The sequence below is a fragment of the Trichechus manatus genome, unplaced genomic scaffold, assembly GCF_000243295.1.
Source record: "Trichechus manatus latirostris isolate Lorelei unplaced genomic scaffold, TriManLat1.0 scaffold00039, whole genome shotgun sequence".
Taxonomy (NCBI): Eukaryota; Metazoa; Chordata; class Mammalia; order Sirenia; family Trichechidae; genus Trichechus; species Trichechus manatus.
The window spans coordinates 12483981-12507915 of NW_004443975.1; the positions used below are offsets into that span (position 1 = coordinate 12483981).

Consider the following 23935-nt stretch of genomic DNA (forward strand, 5'->3'; position numbering starts at 1 on the left):
AGGCTGCCGTCCTCCCCCCAGCACCCGCAGCCTCGCCCGCGGGAGCTGGGGAGGGAGAGCGCGAGCGGGGGAGCTGGAGCCGGGCGCCGCCGCCGCCGCTGAGGCTTCCGTCTCGCTCGCTCGCGCAGCGGCGGCAGCAGAGGTCGCGCACAGATGCGGGTGAGACTGGCAGGGGGAGGAGGCGGAGGAGGAAAGGAAGCTGCATGCATGAGACCCACAGGTAAGCCCGAGAGCCCCGGAAGGGGCTTTCCATCCCGGCGAGGAGTGCGCAGGCCGGGGAGAGGGAGTTGCTGCCTGCTTTTGCTCCCCAAGGAAGGAATTTTTGAACCGCGCAGAGAAATCTCTCTGGGGACTGTAGCAATAGGACCCATCCCGATCCTGGGGAAAGCCAGAGAAGTAGCAGGGGGGACCCGGTGCCACACTGGGAGACTGGCAAGAGTGAAATGTGTAGGCCCAGGGAAAAGTGGTTGCTCAGCCCCGAGATGCAAGAAGGCTGTAGACTTTCCTGTCATGGTCACAACCGCTGAATTTCGGGGACCGGCGCAGAGCCAATGCGCGAACCCCTGCTCTCCTCCCCTCCTCCACTCCCCTGCACGCGCAGCATCCCACGGCGGCTGTTACTCAGTGTACCCCGCGCTGGGGGCGGGGAGCTCGCCGTGGGAAAGGGGGCGGGGGCCACGCGGGGGAGGAGCGGGCATGGAGACGGAGGAGCCGGGGCGCCGGGTCCCGGGCGGAGGAGGAGGAGCGTGGCCCCCGGGACCCGGCAGCCTGGGGCATTGTCGTGTTCCGCTCCTGATTGCAGACTCTTGCAAGCCGGATGCCCTCTGTGGATGAAAGATGTATCATGGAATGAACCCGAGCCATGGAGATGGATTTCTAGAGCAGCAGCAGCCTCAGTCCCCCCAGAGACTCTTGGCCGTGATCCTGTGGTTTCAGCTGGCGCTGTGCTTCGGCCCTGCCCAGCTCACGGGCGGTGAGTGACCCCGCTGACACGCGGGGGCCGCGGGACAGCCCCAGCCCTGTCCCCCTTATACCCCCCCAGACTTTAGGGGAACCTGAGAGCCCGAGGGTCCCTGTGTCCCAGCCTGAGACTGCCCTCTTCAGAACCCCCCCGGAGTTCCCTGAAATTCCTCCGTGGACGCACACTTTCGCCCACCCGCATTCTGACTGTGGCTTCCCACCAGCCGCCCAGCCTGGCTTCTCGGAAGGAAAGACATCAAAGCCTGGCTCGTAATTCTCACTTCGGCCAAGAGAAAGGGGAAGAGAGTGGTGTGTTTGTAGTTCACCTGTGTTTGTGGACCTGTGACCCTTAGCAGACAGGGGCCGGGTTTCCCCGCCTGGATTTCGGCAAGAGTTGCAAGAACCACGTTTGTGAATGGGAAGGGTCTGAAAACATGGCCGGCCGGTCGGTCGGGCTGAAGGACAGGTTTATTTGAAAGTTAACTTTTTCTTCATTTTCTCTTTCCTTGGGAGGTGGTGTGTGCCAGCATGTCTGGGCATGTTGGGGATGCGGAGGCGAAGCAGAGGTTTTCCGTCAGTTGTGGGTCTGGAAAATTGCTTTGCCTGTCTGGGTCTGATACACACGGGGAAAAAGTCAGGTGCTCGCCTGTGAAAGAGAAGTTAGCTGAAGTAAAATTGATAGCCTCAGTCTCTGGAGGCGTCTGATGTATAACATACTTGGTCTGGGGCAGGGGGCTATCTTTTGGTTTTGGTAAATGTCTTCACATGTGGAGTTTCTGTTGGAATTTCAGAGCCTGAGAGCCTTCTTACCTCCGCGGCTTGCTGCTGTCCATCGTTGCTGTCCATTCCAAATTTTCTGCGAGGGCTTGCTAGTGTGGACGTGTTGAAAGGACAGAACCATGTTTCTGGAGCTGAACTACTGTTGATATACAAATAAATTATAAATGGTGGAAAACCAAGTATTGATTGATATAAATAAACCATTTTAGCATTTTAAAATATTGCTGTTTTCAGAGAATTCGAAGGTGAAGATGGAAAGATTGAAGAATTAGCAGGAGCAGGGGTGGGGATAACAAGTTGGGCTTTCACACCGAGTAGTCAGTAATACAGGTATCCCATTTGGAAATGTGTCCAGAGTATAAAGATAATTGTTGTGATGTGCGTGCCTGTCGGAATTAGTGAGAAAACACTTGGTTGGGGACCTGGTTTTTGTTTTGTTTTATAAGAAGGGGTAACTTTTTCTATACTGTTATTTTCAGAGAAATGTCTCTAAGGCAGGCTTCCTCCTCATAAAAATCGAGGTCAGATGTGGAGCCTGCCAGGGCTCTGTTCTGCCCTGGATACTGACTCTGCTTGGTGGATGAAGGGCACAGGCGGGCAGGGCAGGGTTGAGTAGGGCTAGGTCATTTCTTCCCCTCTTCTCTTACCTCCCAGTTCTAGCTTTCATTTCCTCCAGCCAGTTGCATATGCTTTTCCTTCCTTTTGGTCCATTTTTCCCATGTAGATGACAGATTAGTATATCAGGGCTCATTCACCTGGGACTTGACAGTTCTTATTGGATGTGGGAGGTCTGAATAGAGCCCTGCTGGATTTGAAGGCTGTGCTCTGGGTTCCTCCTGTTTGTGTTTACAGAGCATCCTCCTCAAGGATCTCTGAGTTTGGTGCACAGCACGACCCCCTCCCTCTCACGTCAGTCGCCTGTGAGGTTCATACCCAAACCGTTGCCGTCAAGTCGATCTTGGCTCATAGCGACCCTATAGCATGGAGTAGAGCTGCCCCATAGGGTTTCCAAGGAGCATCTGGTGGATTCGAACTGCTGACCTTTTGGTTGGCAGCCGAGCTCTTAACCATTGTGCTGCCAGGGCTCCGTGAGGTGCATACAGCACGTCTTTCATCCCTTCCTTCCCAGAGGGGTATATGTCAAGCAAAAAGATCCAGAGCCTCGCAGAGGAGGGCTGGAGTAAGAGCTGCTTCTCGCCTCTCGCTTTCAGAGCTCTCTCTTTTTAGGTTCTCATCCACTGCAGAAAGACTCTTTCAGGCTGAGAGTGTGTTTTCTAGAAGAATATTTATCATTTCAGAATTCCTCTGTGAATAAACAGTTTGGGCAGAGAAGGGTGGTGGGGGATGTCCTATGGAGTTTATTATCAAAGATTTTCATTCTTCGGGGGGAAAACCCATGTGGAAGCTCCAGGATGGAATAAAAACAATTCACCCTAGAGTTGTCTAGACCTGTGCTTCTAAAACTCTGTAATGTTCGTACACATCACCTGGGGATCTGGTGAAAGGGCAGATTCTCCTTCAGTAGTTCTGCGGTGGGGCCTGAGATTCTGCGTTCTAATCAGCACCCAGGTGAGGCTTTTGCTACTGGTCCACAGACCGTACTTTGATTAGCAAAGCTTTAGACTAAGGCATTCTTTAAAATAAGTTGGTTCTCACTCCAGACTTTCTGCCATCACTCTCAATTACCAAACTCAGATGGCATACGTGGGATAGGTCTCACCGGTGTCCAACTTTAGGTGAGACGCAGAGCTGAAAACCAGCCCTCTGGGAGCACTTTCTTTTTTTCATCCACAAAAAGGTGCATATTTAATAGACACTGTTCTGAAATGTGGATTTTCATTTTTGATTGCTTTCAGTGGAAAAGGAACAGTACAATAGCAAGATATAATAGTGTCAGCTGGGAGAAAAAAGCATGTGTCCAATACGAGTATGATAGAAAAAGCCTGAACCAGAGAGGGGAAAATTGAGAAAATGATCAGATGAAGAAAAGGGAGGAAAAGAACTCCTGTCAGAAACCAAATGCGATGTCCGAGAAAGCCAGAGATTCTGTTCAATTCTCTGAGCGCTACCAGAGCTTTCGTGAGCCTGAGATGGCCTGAGGTGACTTGTGGCTGGCTCTCTGCAGGTTGTCTTTTGTAAATTAGGAAAAAGGGCCCTCATTTGGGGCTTCTAAGACCAAGTAACCTGAGAGGACTAATAGCAGGTCTTTAGGGAGGCACAGGACCCACTGTTCCTGGAGTCTGCATGGAGCGTGGTTTCTGCTGCTGCTTTCCTTCTCCTCCCAGGTGCTGGGTACCAGAGGCTGGCTGTGGGTTTGAGGGCTGTCTGGAGTGGTCTACCCAGGCTTGCAGGAAGAGAGCCCGCAGTTTGCTCTACAAGTAGGTCCTCAAAAGTGAACTCATTAGCACACCCGTAAATTATCGGAGGCTCAAGGGCAGGATCTGAGGCTTGGCTCTGCCACTTGATAGCTTTGGGGCCTTGGAAGCCTCCATTTCCTCATCTGTAAAATGAGGATGATGATGAACTCGTGGGGTTGGTTGAGGGATGGAAATCATAGGCACTTAGTAAATGTAGGATGTAGTAGCGGGGAGGGAGCTAAGACAATGCCTTGATCTTGGCACCTTTGCCAAGCTCTGTTGCATGTAATAGTCCTTTGACCCAGAAGAGCTCTCCTTTGCTCTCCATTTTTGGCCCAGTGAACTAATTTGTTTTCAAGACCCAACTTAATGCCATAATCTTTTTTACACTTGGCCTGGTGTAAGTTCCCACGTCACCTGGGGCTCTTATCACCTAAGGTATAATCCTCTGTCCTAACCTCGGCTCATTCACTAGACTGTAAATCCTTTGAGGGAAAGAACCTTGACTTTATTCATTTTCATGCCTCAGGCACCCACCACAGTGTCAGACCAAAGTAGATGCTTAGCTAATGTTGGCTGAGAGGAAGAAAAAGGATTCCCAAATCACTGCTGTGTTGTTGTTACTTGCTGCCCTCGAGTTGACCCCCAACTCATGGCGACCCCATGCACAATTGGGTCAGACTGTGGTGAAACAAGATTTTTATTGACTGATTTTCGGAAGTAGTTCTATAGCCCTTTCTTCCTGCTCCCTCTTAGTCTGGAAGCTCTGCTGAAACCTGTTCAGCGTCATAGTCACACAAAAGCCTCCACTGACAGTCAAGTGGTAGCTGTGCTTGAGGTACATTGGCTGGGAATCCAACCTGAGTGTCCTGCATGGAAGACAAGAACTCTACCAGTGAACCACCGATGTCGTCTAAGTACTGCTGTACCATTTAGAAAGTCAGTGCCTTGGGTGAATTATAAAAGCGCAAGCGTTTCATGGCTGTTGCAGTCATATCCAGTTAGATGTGGTCCAGGAGGTTGGAGGAGGAATCAGGGAAGGCTCCAGGGAAGAGCACTTGGATGGGATCTGAGGAAGGCAGGAGTGGGGCATCTCAAGGGAGAGACACCTTGTACAAGGACCTGGAGGTAATTCATGGTTGGACCATTCAGAGAGCAAAGGATAATCTGGTTCATCTAGAACGTAGTATACCTGCAGGGGGCCAAGTAGGGTAAGAGGACAAATAGCTTAGAACCCTGTCATAAGGGTCCTTAGAAGCCCCCATGAGGAGTCACGCAGGAGGCAGTGGGGACCCCCTGAATGGCTTAGAGCAGGAGTGTAATATCATCAGAGCTGTGCTTGATTTCCTTCATCTGCTTCCAAGTCTCTGAGTTAGGGCAACCCCCCCAGTCTGGCTGCCCTCTCTGCACACCCAAGTTATGGCATTAGTCATGTATGGGCTGTGTGGCCGTAGCCTTGGGCTGTGTGCCAGTGGGCGGGAACAAATGCTTTCCAGATGATTCACTGATCTGGAGATGCTAGTCTGTTGAAGTTTTATGAAGAAGAGTTTTTTTACATGGTAGAGTTTAAGCTTTTCATGCAATGCTATGGATAAAAGCCATGATTTCAAACTGTATTTAATGCAATCTGTAAGCGAAGTCCCAACTCCTCAAACTATATGTTTATTCAGCAGAAGACCACCTTAAAATAAGCACGTGGAAACACTTTGGATCTAATTACAAGGTGAAATCTGAAAGCTTTTGGATTTCACGAGAAGGATTTCATAAAGCAAGTAGCAAATCTCTTGTCTTAGAGGCCTGAAGAAGCAAGTTGGAGAGAGAGCCAGTGATTGTTTAATTCTTGAGAGTGTGGACGTGAGTAGGTGAAAATATCTCTCCAGTAAATATTGATTGGATACATGAAGAAAATCAGCTAAGTTATACTCTGCTTTTAGCGTCAGAGGCATATTTCAAAAGCTTCCAAGAGGCCAAGGAGACTTGCCTTTAGACGGGAAGCTGTGATATGGCATGAAGACCTTGAGTTCTTTATTGGGTAACTGAATTCAAGTTCAGCCTCTGCCATAAATAGCTACATGGCTTTGCCCAAGTGGACTTCTCCTTGATTCAGTGCCTTCTGTCTCGCTAACATTGTTTGATGAGGCAGTGGTGGTTCAGTGGTAGAACTCTCGCCTTCCATGCAGGAGACCCGGGTTCGAGTCCCAGCGAATGCACCTCGTGTACAGCCACCACCTGTCTGTCAGGTTCCAGGGGAGCTTCCAGACTAAGATGGGCTGGGAAGAAAGGCCTGGTGAACTGCTTCCAAAAAATCAGCCGATGCAAGCACTCTGGGTGAAAACTGTCCATCTCCAACCAATCATGCAGATAGCACAGGACCAAGCAGCGTTTCATTCTGCTATGCAGGGGGTCACCATGAGTCAGGGGCCGACTCGACAGCAACCAAACAGTAACAACAACGTTGTTTGATTCTGTGATTTTAGGAATTCCATGTGTTCTGAATCCTGGGTAAGGCAGGCTTTGTTTTTTCTATCCGTCTTTTGTGGGAGGAGCCCTGGGTGTGCAGTGGTGAAAACGATCGACTGCTAACCAGAAGGTCGGCGGTTCGAAACCACCAGCAGCTCTGTGGGAGAAAGACGTGGCAGTCGGAAACCCTGTTCCGTCACTGTGAGTTGGAATCCAGTCAACGGCTGTGAGTTTGAGTTTGGGTCTTTTGTGGAGTGTCTGTTGCATACCCTGGGGATACACATATAAGTGGATGCGGTCCTTGCTCCTGAATAAACATGTAAGTCAGGGCTAGATTCGCCTCAAAACTTTGAATGCAATAAGCTTGCATAAAATTACTTTTTTCACATACATTTTTAATTCAATTTAAAATTTAGTTGTATTTATTGATACTGATGAGAAAAGTGATTTTCCAGGCTACATTTCTTTATCCTTGCCTTATTTTGAAAGCATATTGGTATTTTATAATTGAAGTAGCCACGCATAGCAACAATATATCTAAATAGGTAATTGGGACCAGGGCTTCTGAATTGAGGGAAAGGGACAGAAGAATAGGCTTTCTAATTTGTTTACAAACACAGTCACATTTCACCAAAACTAGCCACAGTACCTAGAAGAGATAGCAAGATGTATGTTCTCCTGCATCAGATACATTTACCTGAATGTTTAAGAAATACAGCGAACCTCCATGACTGTAATATCTTTATGAGGTTGAGACGACATCGGTTTATTGATCCACTCTCATTGGGACAAGGGCTTCACAGGTTCCTAAACATGGGTGATTGAGAAAAGATAGGACAAAGTTTTAAACTGGCCAACGTCTGAGTGATTGATAAATGTTTTCAAATTATTCATCATCATCATCATCATCATAAACACTTAGGGAGTGTTACTAGGTGTCAACACTGTTCTTCGCACTGTACCTCCATTAATTCATTTCATCTTTGCAGCAACTGTATGAGGTAGGTACTGCGATTTATCCTCGTCATATGGAAGAGGATCTGAGACACAGAAAGATTAGGCAACTTGTACAGGGCCACCCAGCAAGTACGTGAGGCATGGTGACCCAGATTATCCTTCTTTTAATTAAAAGCCTTCTCTGGAGCATGCTAAGGAATGGAAATAGTATCAATCCCTAAATGCATTCTTTTTTCTTCTCATTTTATTTCAATCCAAATATTTCTCTTTAAGCCGCAGTTATCAAATGTCTTGGAACCTTGGTTCTCCCCACCCTGATGTAAGGGAATTCTTTTGTGTTCTGACCAAAAATAAGAAACAAATAAACAGACAAGCAAGCAACAATCACAAGATAAAAATCCCCCAAACCCAGGACAAAGGGAAGGCAGAGTGCCGGAAGCCGGCGATCTGAGTGAGGAAAGGTGAGGGACCGGGACTCCGGGACCCTGCTCAGGTGGGTGGCCCTTTGCAGAAGGTGGTCAGAACTGGACTTGCCCTGACCCGACTCCTCCCTGCTCTGCCTGGCAAGGGGTGGGTAAATAAGTGGCTGGTCTCTGGGACCTCTGAGAGTGGCAGTTGTCACCATTACTGCCCCGTTGTGATGATCCTCTGAACTGTTCATTCCCATTGCATTAGCCTTTGTTGGAGTGGTTCTTTTCCATGTGGTTTGGACAAGCACTGATAATGACCTTCGCTAATACGTGCTGAGGGTGCCACAGTTTGCAAGGTGTTTTTACATATGTCACCACCTTTAGTTTTCTTAACAACCCAATAAGATAACGAAGAGATTATGGTTGTTTCCCTCCTTTTTTTGGTCAATTTGCAGAGAATATCTTCACTGAAATTGATCTCCCAGGGTTCCACAAACGGTCAGACAAAGCAAGGACAAGAGCCAGGCCTGTTGAATCCAGATTGTCCTCTTCGTCACATCCTCTCAGTTGCATGATGTAGGTGACACACTAGTTAGTGGACATGTAAAGCAAAGAGAGAGAATTCCATCTGAGGAGCGTGGGCTAAAGAAACTACCAGTTGCGGTTGAGTTGATTCCGATTCATGGCGATTCCATTTGTATCAGAGCAGAACTGTGCTCCCTAAGGTCTGCAATGGCTGATTTTTTGAAAGTAGATCACCAGGCCTTTCTTTGGAGGTGCCTGTGGGCGGACTCGAACCGCCAACCTTCTGGTTAGCAGCTGAGCGCTGAACCATTTGCACCACCCAGGCACTCCTGAGCACAAGTAGGAATTCTTCAAAAAGGTTAAATTTGAAGTAAGAGTAACTGATTTGATGGCTTATGACACCGGAGCGTCCCTTACTTTGCTGTTAGGAGAGTGGTGTTCGATGGTGAGAGCGCACCATGCTGCGCCTTAGGGAAGAGTCTGACCCACCATGTCTCCTCCTTTAAGGAAGAGATTGCTGCGCTACTACAAGGGAGAAGAAGTTATCCACTCAAGAAGAAAAATGAATAGAAATAGTTAAGTGAGTTGCCTATAAACTGGAATTAAAAGTGCATTTTAAAATAGCTTCTTAATCAAGAATGTTGTAATTGCCTTACTATTAATCTTAAACAAGGTAAACTGGGAACACCGGAGAAGTAAAAGAAAATAATTCTTGACATTGTTTGGAAGTGACAGTGAACTCGGGAGCACCGTGGTGGAGGAGCCTCCGTTACTGCGCTGTGAGCGGGGACAGGCCAGCCCGAGGAGGGCCGGGGCTGTAGGCACACCCGGGCGTGAATCTCCGCCAGGCGTCGGCCCAGGCTCCAGGAACCGATTTCGGTTCTTAGAAGTAAGAGGAGTTGCAGAGCCTAGTAAACTTGATCAATGATCATTTCATCATTATCTCAATAAATTGGACTTTTAAAGAGAGAGGATGAGTAAGGGTGAACTTCTTTGGAAATGAAGGTTCTACCTGATTATCTCCTGTTTCTGTTTGAAATTGGTGACTTACCTCCTAGAATTAGCAGTGTGGGAATAGAGCTGATCAAGGAGGTTCTCATGCTCTGCGTTGCTTTTTCTCAGAATAACCAGATACAAAAAGACCTTATTTCTTGGGTCTGATGGCATTTATAAAAGATAGATGTGGTTGAATTGGGTGAACCGGTAAGAGGGACGTTCTTTTAAGAAAGAAAGAAATGCCTTCTTACAGTGGATTCTTTAAAACCTGTGTGCTTAACGACATTCTTACTGATCTCACTGGTTTTCAAATTCTCAGTGTGTGGAGGGAGACTCCTTTGGGCTTCCTCAAACACTTCAACTCCGAAGATTCTGATTTTTCTCCAGGCAGGAAACAATAGGATCTACTTGTTTTACAGAAATTTGATAGGTTTAGAGAGTTAATCCTGTGAGAGACTCTCGGTTCAATTAGACCTCTGTTAACTAACTCCAAGTCTCCATGTTAGTTAGCATTGATTCAAGGGTGCATTTTAAGTTAACAGTTTCTTTTTGGGGACACATTTGCATATTTGGGTTGTCGTATGTCAGCATGTACTTGATGGCTGATTGAGGCTGCCTGTATGTTTAAATTATAGGTAAACGCTGACCCTGGAGCAGTAATATTTTAGAAACTTGCAGTTCATCTGGTTTAGAACGCTGCAGTTGTGAATCTCTACGTGACCTTGCCCGGAGGTTTTTCCCTTCGAATTGTCCAGGGGAGACCAGGTTTTGTTCCTATCGCCCTTTGTCTACTCTGCTGCTTTGTAGATGGGAGGTGCTCATTTGCTTTCTCCCCCCTAAATGTTACTTATTTTGTTGTTGTTGAGAATATATATAGCAGAACATACACGAATTCAGCAGTTTCTACATGTACAATTTGGTGACGTTGATTACATTCTTTGAGCTGTGCAACCATTCTCACCCTCCTTTTCTGAGTTGTTCCTCCCCTATTAACATAAACTCACTGCCCCCTAAGGTTCCCATCTAATCTTTTGAGTTGCTCAGGTCAATTTGATCCCATATAGATCTTAAAAGAGCATAACGCTCAAGGCAGACCTTACTTGTTAAGCTAAACTACTGTTTGGTTTTTAAGATGACTTCAGGGGCTATTTTTGGTTTAAGGTTTAAAGATTATCTCAGGGCAGTCATTTCAGGGGTTCATCCATTCTCTATGGCTCTAGAAAGTCTAGAGTCCACGAGAATGTGAAATTCTGTTTTCCATTTTCCCACATTTGATCAGGATTCTTCTATGGAATCTTTGATCAAAATGTTCAGTAATCGTAGCTGGGCACCATCCAGTTCTTCTGGTCTCATGGCAAAGGAGGCAGTTTTCATGGAGGAAGTTAGCCACACATTCAACATCCTCCTATTCCTGACTCTTCTTCTTCCTCTGTTGCTCCAGGTGCATAGAGACCCATTGTTGTCTCTTGGATGGCTGCTTGCAAGATTTTAAGACCCCAGGCACTACTCAATGAGCTAGGGGGTAGAACAGAAGCATTAAACACGTTATTAGGTCAATTAACTGGGATGTCCCATGAAACCATGACCAAACCAAGGAAAAAATTCTCGTGAGGTGTTTGGTTATACATAAGCAGCCTCAGCAGCTACTCTTTTATTTTTTTTTGTCGTTGTTATAAATATATCACGTAACTTTTGCCAGTTCAACTTTTTACAAGTGTACAGCTTATCGACAGCAATTACGATAATCAACCGTGCAACCCTACCCTTAATCAATGTGATTTTTCCATCACCGTTAACCTCCCCCACCTTCCACTCCCTCCCACCCCTGGTACCCACTAATAAACTTTGGTCTCTATACATTTGCCTTTTCTTGTTTTTTTATATAAGTGAAGCCATGCAATATTTATCCTTTTGTGATTGACGTATTTCACTCAGCATAATGTCTTCAAGCTCCATCCATACTGTAGCACGTATCAAGATTTCATTTCTCCTTCTGGCTTTGTAGTATTCCATTGTCTGTGTGTACCGCATTTTGTTTATCCATTCATCTGTTGATGGGCATTTAGCTTGTTTCCACCTTTGGGCTATTGGGATTAGTGCTGCAGTGAACATTGATGTACAAATCTCTGTTTGCGTCTCTGCTTTCAAGTCTTTTCGGTATATACCTAGGAGTGGAATTGCTGGGTCATGTGATAGTTCTATTTTTAGTTCATTTGCTTTTAATAATGACTTAGTGGATATGTTTTAATTTCTCCAGGCAAAGAGCTGGAGAGCTGTAGGATCCAGTAGAAAGTATACAGGGCCAGTGTTCCTTGCTACTGTCACCCACTAGCTGAGTGACAGTTACTTAATTGCTGCCTCAGTTTCACTGTCTGTGAGATGGGAATAATACTTGGGCCATCTGCCTCTCATAGTTGTTGTAAGAATTAAATGCATTAATATTCAGATAGTTCCATAACTGTCTGAGGTAGCAACATCATTACCAGCAAACATGATAATGAACGCTTGCTACATTGAGTGTGCTGGGGTTAGCTGTTTTAAGAACTTCTTTGTGCTGAAGGGATACAGCATAGTGAATACATAAGAATGCAGAGTGGCTCAGGCTGAGACACAGGTGTGGTGTAGACATTCAGTAGGTAGTCACTGATGTTTGGCCCCAGTAGCCCCATAGAACTACGTGGCCGTAATATGGCAGGTCTGTAGTGGAGATTTATCTCAGAGACACTGGGAGTGGGGAGGAGAAGGGGAAGTGAATAAGATGACGTTTGAGCTGTCTTGAACAATAAACTAATTTTCCAGGCAGGGAAGTTATTGGGAGGTGATTTTTTTCAGAAGAGGGGACAGCCTAAGCAAAGACTCAGAATGAGAAAACGTGTATCGATGACAAGGAATAGTTCAGGGCAGCCTTGTCGTTAGCTGCCATGGAGTTAGCTCCAACTCATGGCGACTCCATGCTTAACGGAAGGAGATGCTGCCAGGTCCTGCGCCGTCTCCATGATCCGTTGGAGTGGACCCTTGTGATCTGTACGGTTTTCATTGACTGATTTTTGGAAGTAGGTCACCAGGCCTTTCTTCTTAGTCAGTCTTAGTCTGGACGTTCTGCTGAAACCTGTTCAGCATCACAGCAACACACAAGCCTCCACTGACATACGGGTGGTGGCTGCGCAAGAGGTGCATTGGCTGGGACTCGAACCTGGGTCTCCTGCATGGAAGGTGAGAGTTCTACCACTTAACCATTGCTGCCTTCAGGGCAGCCTTAGCAAGGTAAAATAGGTTGAGAAGACACAAGAGAAAAGGCTGGAAACAGAGGCTGAACCCACATGCCCAGCTTAACTGTGATGCTTAGGAATTTGCACATCACACTGTGGGCAACTGGGAGCCTACAGAAGATGTTACAAGGGGCATGGCATGATCTGATCTTGGTTTTAGAAAAGCGCTTCGCAAAATGGAGAAGAGGCAGAGAGACCTTTACTTACTAAGTTTTTATTGAGCTTCTGTGAGGTGCTGGGGGAGAAGATACAGCGGGAAACAGAAGACCCTGTCCTCATGGAGTTTATATTCTAGAGGGGCCAGTTGGGAAACCATTGCACTGGCCCAGGAGGGACACGATGAGGCCTTTAACTAGAGAGGAAGAAATGGATGTAGAAGGCATGAAAGAAGGAGAATTAACTAAGGCCAGACAGCTGAGTGGACATGGGGATGGAGGAAGAGGAAGAGCTGTTAGCACACCGCGGCAGTGGTCATTGGAGGGGAAGCTGACGAGTTCATTTTGGATCAGGACGCTCTGCCGGCAGCACATCCATTTGGGCACCATCTGTCCATAGGCAGTTGAAAATTTGGTTTGGTGCTCAGGAGCGAGATTAGGACTAGAGGCAAGTTTGTGATGTTATCTACATTGAGAGGGCTGCTTGAGCTGCAGCAGGGATGGGCTTCCCCAGGGAGAGCTTGTGGAGGGAGCAGAGAAGAGGGTTCCAGGATGCAGCCCAGGAAACAGCCGCATTTCACTGGCAACGGGGGAAGCCAGTACAGAGGCTGAGGAGTTGTGGTGATAATCGGTATTGGTAGTTAAAGCATATACTTGATATCTGGTTATTGATTGCCTACTCTGATTTGGGAGCAGGGGTTTTACTTTCTTAATTGTGTTGTTATTAGGATGCTGTTCAAGTAATTTGGATTCTGGATGTACCTGTTGTTGGCTGCTACTGAGCTGGCAGAGTAGAACCGCCCCATAGGGTTTTCTTGGCTGTAATCTTTACAGAAGCAGTTTGCCAGGCCTTTCTTCTGTGGAGCCACTGGGTGGATTTGAACTGCCAACCTTTAGGTTAGCAGCCGATCTCAAATGGCTTCTGGCACCCAGGCTCTTTTGGATGTACCTGCCAACTGGAAGGAAAGGAAAGGCGAGCAGGGCCAGGAGGGAGGAAGGCTGTGGCTGGGCGGTGGAAAATCTGCATAGTGATGTTGGAGGCTTGACTGCAGGAGAGTCGGAATGTTGTTAGCCCTCACTGGGAGGACAGAGCTAACAGGCAGAACTAGAGCCTGACAAGGTCACAAAGTAGCCCTGGGAATCGAGTGTTTCACAAACTGGGGATGCTGGGCCGAAGGGACTGGGTGCCTGAGTACAGCGGTGGTGGCTGTGGGACTCCTCCCCTGCTGAGGCCCCTTCTTCCCCACACCTGGGGACGCTGGGATTTCTGTGTGCTCCGCGCTTCCGAGGCGTCTCCTTTCTGCACAAATCCTCTGGCAGCTCTATCCTTGAGTCCTTCAGGGATTCCGTCTTCTCAGGCTATCAGTTAACCTTCAAAGGTGTGATGGTCAGAGAATGTTCCTCTGTCACCCCCACCCTCTGCGACCAGCTCTGTCACCTCTGAAGCAAGTCATTTAACCTCCCATGCTTTGGTTTCTTCATCTGTAAATCAGGGGCAATAAGGCTCATTCCTGTACACTTCCCAGGGGTGCCAGAGGATGCGGGGTACGGGAGGCAGTGTCAGAAGATGAGGCATTTTATAAATACAAAACAGAGTTATTATTGCCTGTCTGGAGGGAGTCATCTCCTCACAGCGCCTAGGGCCCTTTTTGCCTTTCGCCTCCCTAAGTCCCAGACGAGGGAGGGGATGCTCTCTGCAACATGTAAACGCCTCCCTGCATGCGGGTCCTGACCCCCGTGAAAGCTCATTCTGTGTGGATATGATGGGAGGCAGCTGCAGGAGCTGTTTTGCAGCAGAAGACGATGTACCAGGCTGTGCTCTGTCCCTGCTGCTGGCACGCTCAGAGAATAGCCGCATATGGAGACGGAGAAGGTCCTCATGCCGTTGAGAAGGACTTCTCAATGGCTGTTGGCCCAGGCCCAGGCCCCTTTTGTGCCTCCGGGGAAAGAAATGACACACGTGAGGCGGACAAGTGATGTATTTTGGGTGCTTCGAGGCCCACGCGGGAGGCCATTGCTCCATGGGGCCCCCCCTGCCTCGCCCCATCCTGCGCGGCATTTATGGTGTCGGAAGCGGGTGGGCACAGTGGACCAGCATCTTCAGGCTTAGTTAGGGTGGCAGGATGAATCATAAGCTGCCTTTGCATGCAGAGGGTCACTAAGTGCTTTCGCCTCGCTGAATGCCTCCTCTCACCTCCAGCTGCGTGCTGTCTCTGATTCTTGGGAGTCTGTAGCTTTGCAGGTGGGATGCTGCTTCTGAGTGTCTGTGGGCTGGAGAGCATGGGGTGCCTAGTCCTTTGGGGGAATGCCTGAAAATCCTCTGTCTGCGTTCCAGCAGCCTAGGAGCCCTTCAGGACAGCAGCCTGGCTGTCCTCAGACCTTCGCGTGAGTGGATTCCTGGAACGATGGGGTCTGACTGGGGGGAAGATTACTTAAAGCACAGCCTGATCAATGGCCTTTGCATTAATCGAGGAGGGTCTTGTATGGTTTTATTAGGTAGCAAGGCGCTTATCCCCTTGAGAGTGGCTTTGCTGAAAATCTGCTGCTGCAGTTTTCATTTACATGGTAATGAGCGCGCAGAGCTGTTGCCTTCTGTTACCTCCAGTTGAAGGAAGACCCAGTTCTTTGGGGGCTCTCCAGACACACCAGACCAAACCAAACCAAACCCATTGCCATGGAGTTGATTCCGACTCATAGCGAACCTGTAGGACAGAGTAGAACTGCCCCATAGGGCTTCCAAGGCTGTAAATCTTTACAGAAGCAGACTGCCACATCTTTCTCCTGCAGAGCAACTGGTAGGTTTGAGCTGACCTTTGGGTTAGCTGAGTGCTTTAACCACTGCACCACCAGGGCTCCTTTCCAGACACAAAAGTATCTAAAAATGGGATTGAACCTGCCCTATCTTTGTAGCCACTGCCTTTGCACCTTGGATAGAGAACTGCAGCCACAGTCAAGGGCTGGTCCTGTTGGTCTATTGTTGCTGCTGTTAAAATAGTTCTTTCTCAGTTTATTCCATGCAGTGTGGTTACCAGGAGCTTTCATCAGAAGTAGAGCTGGTTGCTGGTCTCTACCTTGACTTTGCTACATGGTTTGTGTGTGTCTTACCTCCTATGTGCCTTGGTCTTCTAATACTTGGTATTTGCTTCAATACCTGCTGTGTCAACACTGTTGCTAAACTGGGTCATGTTCTTGGTGATGGTAGCATAAGCCAGCTTCCCCTGAAATTAACAAGATTGTACTGAGCCCATTTCTTCTTGGGTCTTAAACTTAAATTCAAACTCTACTTTTTCAGCATCATTACTGCATTAAGATACACACCATCTCACAAAGTTGAAGAGCAAGATGGCCAGAAGAAAGAGGATGCACTAATGATAGCCTTTTGAGAAGTGTAGAATCACCTTTCAGAAAGCCATTTGGCCCTTGTTCTTAATTCTTTCTAGCCATACCAACACCTGAAGCTAATGAATGGGCCCCCCACCCCTACTAGAACGAGAGGGACCACCTGGGGGGTCCAGTGTTGACTAGCCTCAGAGGGTGTGATATTATCTTTTCTGACTGTGCGGTGAGGCCAATAATGATGCTGAGCAGAGAGACTCAGAGGAGCTTCCTGGTTGGTGACCGTGCATGGGAGACGATAGCATGTCTCTTCTTGGGACATGGAAGCTTCACGCTGTGACCCCTCTCAGACCTCATCCTCTGTGTTCCTTCATTTGCACCCATTTTTGTTATATTAAAGCCATTATCTAAGGTATGGTATTTCCCTTGAGCTCTGTGAGTCATTCCAGTGAATTATTGGACCCAAACGAACAGGGGGAGCCAGCTAGTCAGAAGTGGAGAAACTCATGTGGATTACTGGGCTTGCAGTTGGTACCCTGAGAGGGTTAAAGGAAAACCCCAGGTTTGGGGTTGGCTGGTCTGAAGAGGAGGGAGTCGTGGACTTGCGAGCTTGTGGATGGTACCCACTGACCCAGCCCTGGGTGGCTAGAGATGAGAGAGAGGAGGGCTGTGTGGGCAGCTGGGGTCTGAACTGAACAAGGAAGAGAAGCTGAGATTTCCGCAGGACACAGCTGGCATGTGGAGTGGGATTTGTTATCCACCACACAATATGGTGTCTGAAGTGGGTGATTTTAGTTCCCCTGGACTAGTTTGCACAATTGGCACAGTCAGCAGGATTCTCTAGAGTGAACCTGATGTCACACTGGTTAACCTGGAAAAATGAGAGTGGAGCAAAATTCAAAAAAGACCTGCTGAACCCACTCATTCACTCCACCCTAAGCCACTCTCCTCTGTCCTCCAGCTGGCCTTTACACAGCTGTTCCTGGGCCTGGACTTCCTCTGTTTTCTTTCTACCATCACAGATCCTTCCCGTGCCATAAGAGGCAGCTTAGCTGTCACCTCCGCAACCTTCTCTAACCTCTCAGATGGCCCCGGGTCTCCTTACCTTGAAGAAATCTCTCTGTTCTCAGACCTTTCGGATCTCTGGAATCATGGTGTGTTGAGCTGCAGAGAACCATGGAGATGATCTGGTTTAGGGGGTTTATGCAGAGCCCTTGGCACCCCCACAGAGTTTTTCTGGACAGAGTAGGGACTGAGAGGACACTTGAGGAAGCTCGCCCCTGGATCCCACCTGCTTCCACCTGAGTGTACACCTGCTTTACATGCTGTGCCTCCTTAAATCCTTTCACCAACCTATGAAAGCACCGCATCCAGCCCAGCTACATCATTCTAGCAATGAGAGAAAAGAAGATCTCTGTCATCCATTTGGCGCTTGAAGATAGTGATTAAGGACAAAGGGTTTGGAGACAGACAGATCACCCGGGATCGAATCCCATTCTCCTGCTTAGTTGCTTAATATGTGGGGCAAGCCACTCAATCTGTCTGTGCCTCAGTTTCTTCATCTGTAAAATGGGGATAAAGATAATACCCATGTCATGGGTCTGTAGTGTGGGATTAAATACGTTAATATAAGGAAAGCGCATAGAATAGTGCCTGGCACATAGTCAGGTTTCAGTAAGTGTTGAGCGTTATTATGTTAAAGCCAGTTGCCATTGAGTTGATTCCTTTTCATGGCAACCCATGTGTGTCATAGTAGAACTGTGCTCCATAGGGTTTCTCAGAAGTAGATTGCCAGGCCTTTCCTCTGAGGCATCTCTCGGTGGGTTTGAACCTCCATCTTTGGGTTAGCAGCTGAGCGTGTTGACCATTTACATCACCCAGGGACTCTATTAGTATGTTATTACCCTCATTATCTTCATCATTATTATCACTGCATTTTTAGTTACGTAAGTTCCTTGAAGCTAGGATCCACAACAGTTGTGTCTTTTTTTACTTGACCATACTCTGCATGTTCTAGTACTCAGTAAACACTTGTCTACTGACTAATGAATGTGTGAAGGACTGAGGGAGTAAACCTCATGTCAGACCTCTACAGCTAGGTTATAAATTCTTTGGGGGCAGGGCGAGGCTTTCCACTTTTTGAAAGCACAGTACACACACACTGAAGGACATTCCCGTTGCCGAGGGTTGATTCTGACTCATAGTGACCCTATAGGATAGAGTAGAACTGCCCCACAGGGTTTCCAAGGCTGTAAACTTTATGGAAGCAGACTGCCACAGCTTTCTGCAACAGAGTGGCGGGTGGATTTGAACTCCGGGCCTTTCAAAACCCTATGGAGCAGACCCTATTCTGTCCTATAGGGTTGCTATGAGTCGGAATCGACTCGATGACAGTGGGTTTTTTTTTTTTTTAATACTGTTCTTGTTAGATTTATCAAGGTCATGCTAACTCATAAGTGAGTTGGGTAGTGTTCCTTCTTTTTGGTATATTCTGGAATATTTTAAGATTGGAATTATTTGATTTTTGAATGTTTGATACAACTTACTTATAAAACTGTCTTGGGCTAGATATTTTGTTTGTGGATGGATTTTAAACTACCAGTTGAGTATCCTTGATGTTTATAGGACTAGTCAGGTTTTCTGTTTTCTTCTTGAGACTGTTTTGATGTAAGCACTAGGCTTTCCACTTGCTTGGTGTCTCTCAAAGCACAGTACACACACAGACGTACGTTGCCACTGCTGTCGAGTCAGTTCCAACTCAAAGTGACCCTGTAGAACAGAGCAGAACTGCCCCATAGGGTTTCCAAGACTGTGAACTTTATGGAAGCAGACTGGCACATCTTTCTCCTGTGGAGTGGCTGGTGGGTTTGAACCACTGACCTTTCAGTTAGCAGCTGGGTGCTTAACTACCGTGCCACCAGGGCTCCTTAAATGTACATAAACCCGATGCTTTTGAGTCAATTCCAACTCATAGCGACCCTGTAGGACAGAGTAGAACTGCCCCATAGGGTTTCCAAGGAGCGGCTGGTGGCTTCGAACTGCTGACCTTTTAGTTAGCGGTTACAGCTCTTAACCACTGTGCCACCAGTGCTTCTAGTTGTACATAGTCTTAGTCAGATACCCATAGCTTGATCAGGAGCTGGAAGGGCTCCGCAGCCAGATTCGCTCGCCACGACCTGCTATTGCATGAATAACAGATATTGTTGAGTCAAGCATTTTATCATTTCTAAACTCTTTTCCCTCTTGCTTTTGCCATCTGGGTAAGGTGTCAACAACAGCTGCAGGAATGGGCAGGGAGGGCAGTGAGAGGGTTGATGTCTGGCTCTGACTTAAATCTTGCCCTTTTCTTGGTGAGTGACAGCACCTGGAGTGTCCGATCTTTTCACTTACGCCGAAGGGGTTCACACATGGCTTTGCACTCCCAAGGTGAGAAAGCGAGGCAGTCTTTCCCGCTTCCTATCTTCACTCACCCTAACATTCACTCACCATGAGTGTATTAAGCACTTACTGTGTGCAAAGGATTGTGTTAGGTGCTAAGAATAGAAATACAAACAAGACGCAACCCCAGCCCTCAAGGAGCTCAAGTCTACATGGGAGGCCAAAGGAAGACAGATGTCAGCTCCAATGACAAGATGCTCTGGGGACCCAAAGGCGGAGTTCTTATTCCAGCCATGTTAGACCACGGAAGGCCTGTAGGAGGGTATGAGGCCAGAGCTGAGTTCTGAAGGAAGAGTGGGAATTTGTAAAGAAGGGGAGGAAGAAACAATATGAGCAAGCCGTAGCTGCATGAAACCACCTCTGTGTGTGTGTCTGGTGTGTGTGTGTGTGTGTGAGACAGCTGAGGAGAACAGACCAGTTGCTGTCAAGTATATGACAGCTCTTGGCAATCCCATGCATCTCAGAGTGGAACTGTGCTCCACAAGCTTTTCAAAAACTGTGATCTTTTGGAAGTAGATTGCCAGGCCTTTCTTCTAAGGCACCTCTGGGTGGACCTGAACCACCAACCTTTTGGTCAGGTGGCTGAACACTTAACCATTTGCACCATCCAGGGATTCCAGTGGGAGGCAACTACAAGTCGTTTGTTTACTTGTTTATGTATTTCATTAAGTCATTCAACAAACATTTCCCAGGGTTTGCTGTGCACAGACTACGTGCAGATATTGATGGTGGGGTCCAGAGATGATCTGGAAACTCAAAATTGCAGAGTCTTCCAAATTACAGAGCTATAACATTGTTCTAACCTAACCAGCCAACGGCTAGACATTCCCATTATTCGATTACAGCTGCTGGCCACTAAAAGTCAATTGCAGGTGCTCCCCAGGCCACCCAGGGGGCCCAAGCCTTGTTTAGGTCACAGAAATATTAAATTATTATGGTGAGTTATCCTGCGGAAAAGTGACGGGCTGATATCTATAGTAATAGGAGGTCACCTTGGATTTTATTTTGTAGTTATTTCAAATTTATTTTTTATGGGGCAATTTCTTCTCTCCTAATCAAAAGATTTCCTTTGTTCTTTTTTTCCTTCTTCTTCCGATATTTTAAGCTAAAACTGTGGAGTGTGTGAGTGACTTATGTGCCCAGGTTTAATTGTGCTGTCATTCTGAGGAGTCTGTTAGGAGACCTGCAGCCCTTTTTGGTCAAGAAGGGCCTGTCCAGACTGACAGAGAAGGCAGTGGCCAAGTCACATGTGGGCTGGCTCCCCTTCCTTACCTCTCTCTGCTCAGTACATCTTAAAGGTTCTTAGCCTAGTGCCCATTGAAGGAGCTTTGGGAGATCTGAGAACCAGCCCTCCACCCTCACTGTGTCACCCCTGGGAATGCATGAAGACCTGTGTGTGCATTTCTCCGAAGAGGGTTGTGTTAGGCTGGGTTCTCTAGAGAAGCAAAACCAGTGAAGTGTGTACACACACACACATATATATACACACAGAGAGAGATTTTTCGCAAGGAAATGGCTCACACAGTTGTAGAGGCTGGCAAGTCCGAAGTCCATGGGTCAGGCGTCAAACTGGAGGCTTCTCCTGACTCACGTAGCTGCAGGGGCTGATGAACCAAGATCAGGAGGTCAGACGGCAGGCCACTGGCTCACGGGCTGTGGAGGCTGACAAATTCAAGATCAACAAACAGTACAGCAGGCCGCTGGCTCAAGTCCCAAGACCAAAGGGTCAGATGATGATGAGTTGGATGCAGGATCCAGAGCAAAAGCCAGCAAGCTTTGCCAGAACATCCATATATATTGGATGCAGGCCACACCCCTGAGGAAATTCCCCTTACAACTGACTGGCTGATCACATCAGATCATAGGGTGGAGGTGACTCCATCGGATGATAAAATGGAGGATGACCACATCACTACACAACTGCCAAATTACATCATCACACAACTGCCAGACTACATCATAACTGCCAAATCACTGAGAATCATGGCCCAGCCAAGCTGACACACAACCTTAATGATCACAAGGGTCTCTGGCTTCCAACAGGTTCTCAGATGGGCTCACTACCCCAAAAACGATTAAACATCACAGGCTCAGAACAGATTGCTTAGAGTGAGTCCATGGCCAAGCTACTGATAGGGATCATGCAGAGAAGGAAATTGTTTTCAAGAGATTAGGAAATTATTTTTCATGTTTATGATTTCCTTTCTCTTGAGGTTTTGGGCTTAAATATTGTTGATATAGGCTTCAAGGTGTACTGGGGAAAGAGGATCTAAAGAGGAAAAGCAGACAGTGTTGGCCGACAAATCATCGGTTCTGGTAGCCATCGGCAAGCTGCCCCTTTAATTTAACCCTGTGTCCGCCGGCAATTGCAAACATTGTGCAATTTAGAAAATCTTTGTGCTATTAAGTGGTTTCTGTATAAATATCGAATGAATAAATATGTACAGAAGAGATGATCATTTATTCAGGAAGCATTTTTTGAGCCTCCATTGTGGGCAGGGCACCATGCTAGGCAGGCAGACAGCATCAGAGTTGACTGATAGGCAGGATCTCAGAGCTTGTGTTATGATAGAAGATTATGTGTGGAAAATACGCGTCTTTATTTTTTCCCCCTGAAAATGTGGGCAGAATGAGAAATATTCCAGTAAACAGGCCAAAGCGATGCCTTTGTCTTAGTTTTCTCCGTAATACAGCATGTTGTTACGACATATTGAAGCATTATAGATTTTAGAACTGTGATTACGCGATGTTCCCAGTGTTATAAACTGATGGCTTAGTAGCGTATGAGAAAAGGTTTCTTTTTTTTTTTTTTGGCTGTAACAAATATTAGAAACATAATAAATGTTCTGTTGTTGAGATTGATGGTCCGCCCCCAGTCTGAGCTCTGGGTGTGTAGTATTAGAGCTAGAGTGGGTGGAGAGTCCCTGGGTGGCACAGATGGTTAAACGTTCGACTACTCGCTGAAAGGTTGGCAGTTCGAACCCACCTAGAGGTACCTCAGAAGAAAGGCCTGGCGATCTGCTTCTGAAAGGTCACAGTCTTCAAAACCGTATGCAGCGTAGTTCTACTCTGCGACATACGGGGTTGCTGTGAGTCGAAATCAACTCAGTGGCAACTGGTTTTTTTTTTTTAAGAGGGTGCCTAATATTACTCGTGAGGAAACAAAAGCCCAGAGAGGGGAGTGAATTGCTGGTTTCACAGCTGATCAGAGGCAGAGGTGGAGCAGGGATCCCCTATCCTTCTCTAGGTGGGGCTTCGCTATAACGTCATTCACCGTCCTTCAGACAACTGGGGCCTAAAACAACAGGCCCACTCTTGGGGCGTAGGAGGATTAAATGATCTCATCCATGGACAGGCACGTACAAGACCTGGCACGGAACCCAAGTTCATGAAGGTCAGCCGTTATTACTTGCATCACTCTTTACCGCCTGTGGATCTTGTTCTCCATAAATTCATTTAAACCCTTCTCAAATAGGCTCTCCCCCCGCCTTTCATGCCACCCCTCGGGCAATGTATTTCACATGCTTGTGAGCTGTTGTGGTTGCTGTTTAGCGCCATGGAGTTGCTTCCAACTCACAGTGACCCCGTGTGACAGAGGGTTTTCTTGGCCGTACTTTATGGAAGGAGTTCACCAGGTCTTTCCCTCGTGGAGCCGCTGGGTGGGTTTGAACTGCAAATCTTTTAGTTAGCAGCTGAGACTTAATCCTTGTGCCACCAGGGCTCCTTGAGCTATTAAGTAGTTCTTTTAATTTTTCCCCAATATCTTTGCCTCTGTTCTGGCCTCAGAAGGTGTCCCCAAGTTGTAGGGGATACTTGGAAAAGCCTTTCACTTTTATAGACTGTTAAGGATGCTGTTGTCCTTCAGGTTGCACCTTCCTGGGAAGATCACCCTCTGTTTGGCCCTCATATCTCCTCCTGTTTCTGTAGGCCCAAGCCTCCCTTGGCTGGGACCCTCAACTCCCTCTGAGGCTTGGCCGAGGGGCACTAGTTAGCCTGCACGTGGGCTGGCCCAAGGCCAGAGTGACAGGTTCCTTTGCGATGACGTCTAGCTCAGTGTTGACAGCTCCGTTTCCGGCAGCACACTGCGTGATGTTATCTCCAGGGACCAGGAGGCCTAGGCCCTTTTCTGTGGTATACTGATAAACTTGGAGCCCATTGTTTCCTGAACACTGTTTAGTGCGAATTGCTTTTCCTGATGCAGACGGCAGAACTCAGGAGCAGACGTAATGAGAAAGCCTTCTCGGGGAGAACTTCACACTCATGGACATAATGGTGAGGCTTTACTGTGCCTT

The 23935-nt window shown here is 47.4% G+C and overlaps 1 protein-coding gene across 1 annotated transcript in view; it reads left to right on the forward strand.

The window, feature by feature from the left end:
- Nucleotides 1-68: 68 nt before the first annotated feature.
- Nucleotides 69-23935, forward strand: part of SUSD4 (sushi domain containing 4) — a 169422-nt gene continuing 145555 nt past the window's right edge. Inside the window, exons 1-2 of the mRNA XM_004375906.2 lie at nt 69-220; nt 803-973. Coding sequence (XP_004375963.1) covers nt 838-973 — 136 coding nt within the window. The 5' untranslated portion in view covers nt 69-220; nt 803-837. The remainder of the gene's footprint in view (nt 221-802; nt 974-23935) is intronic.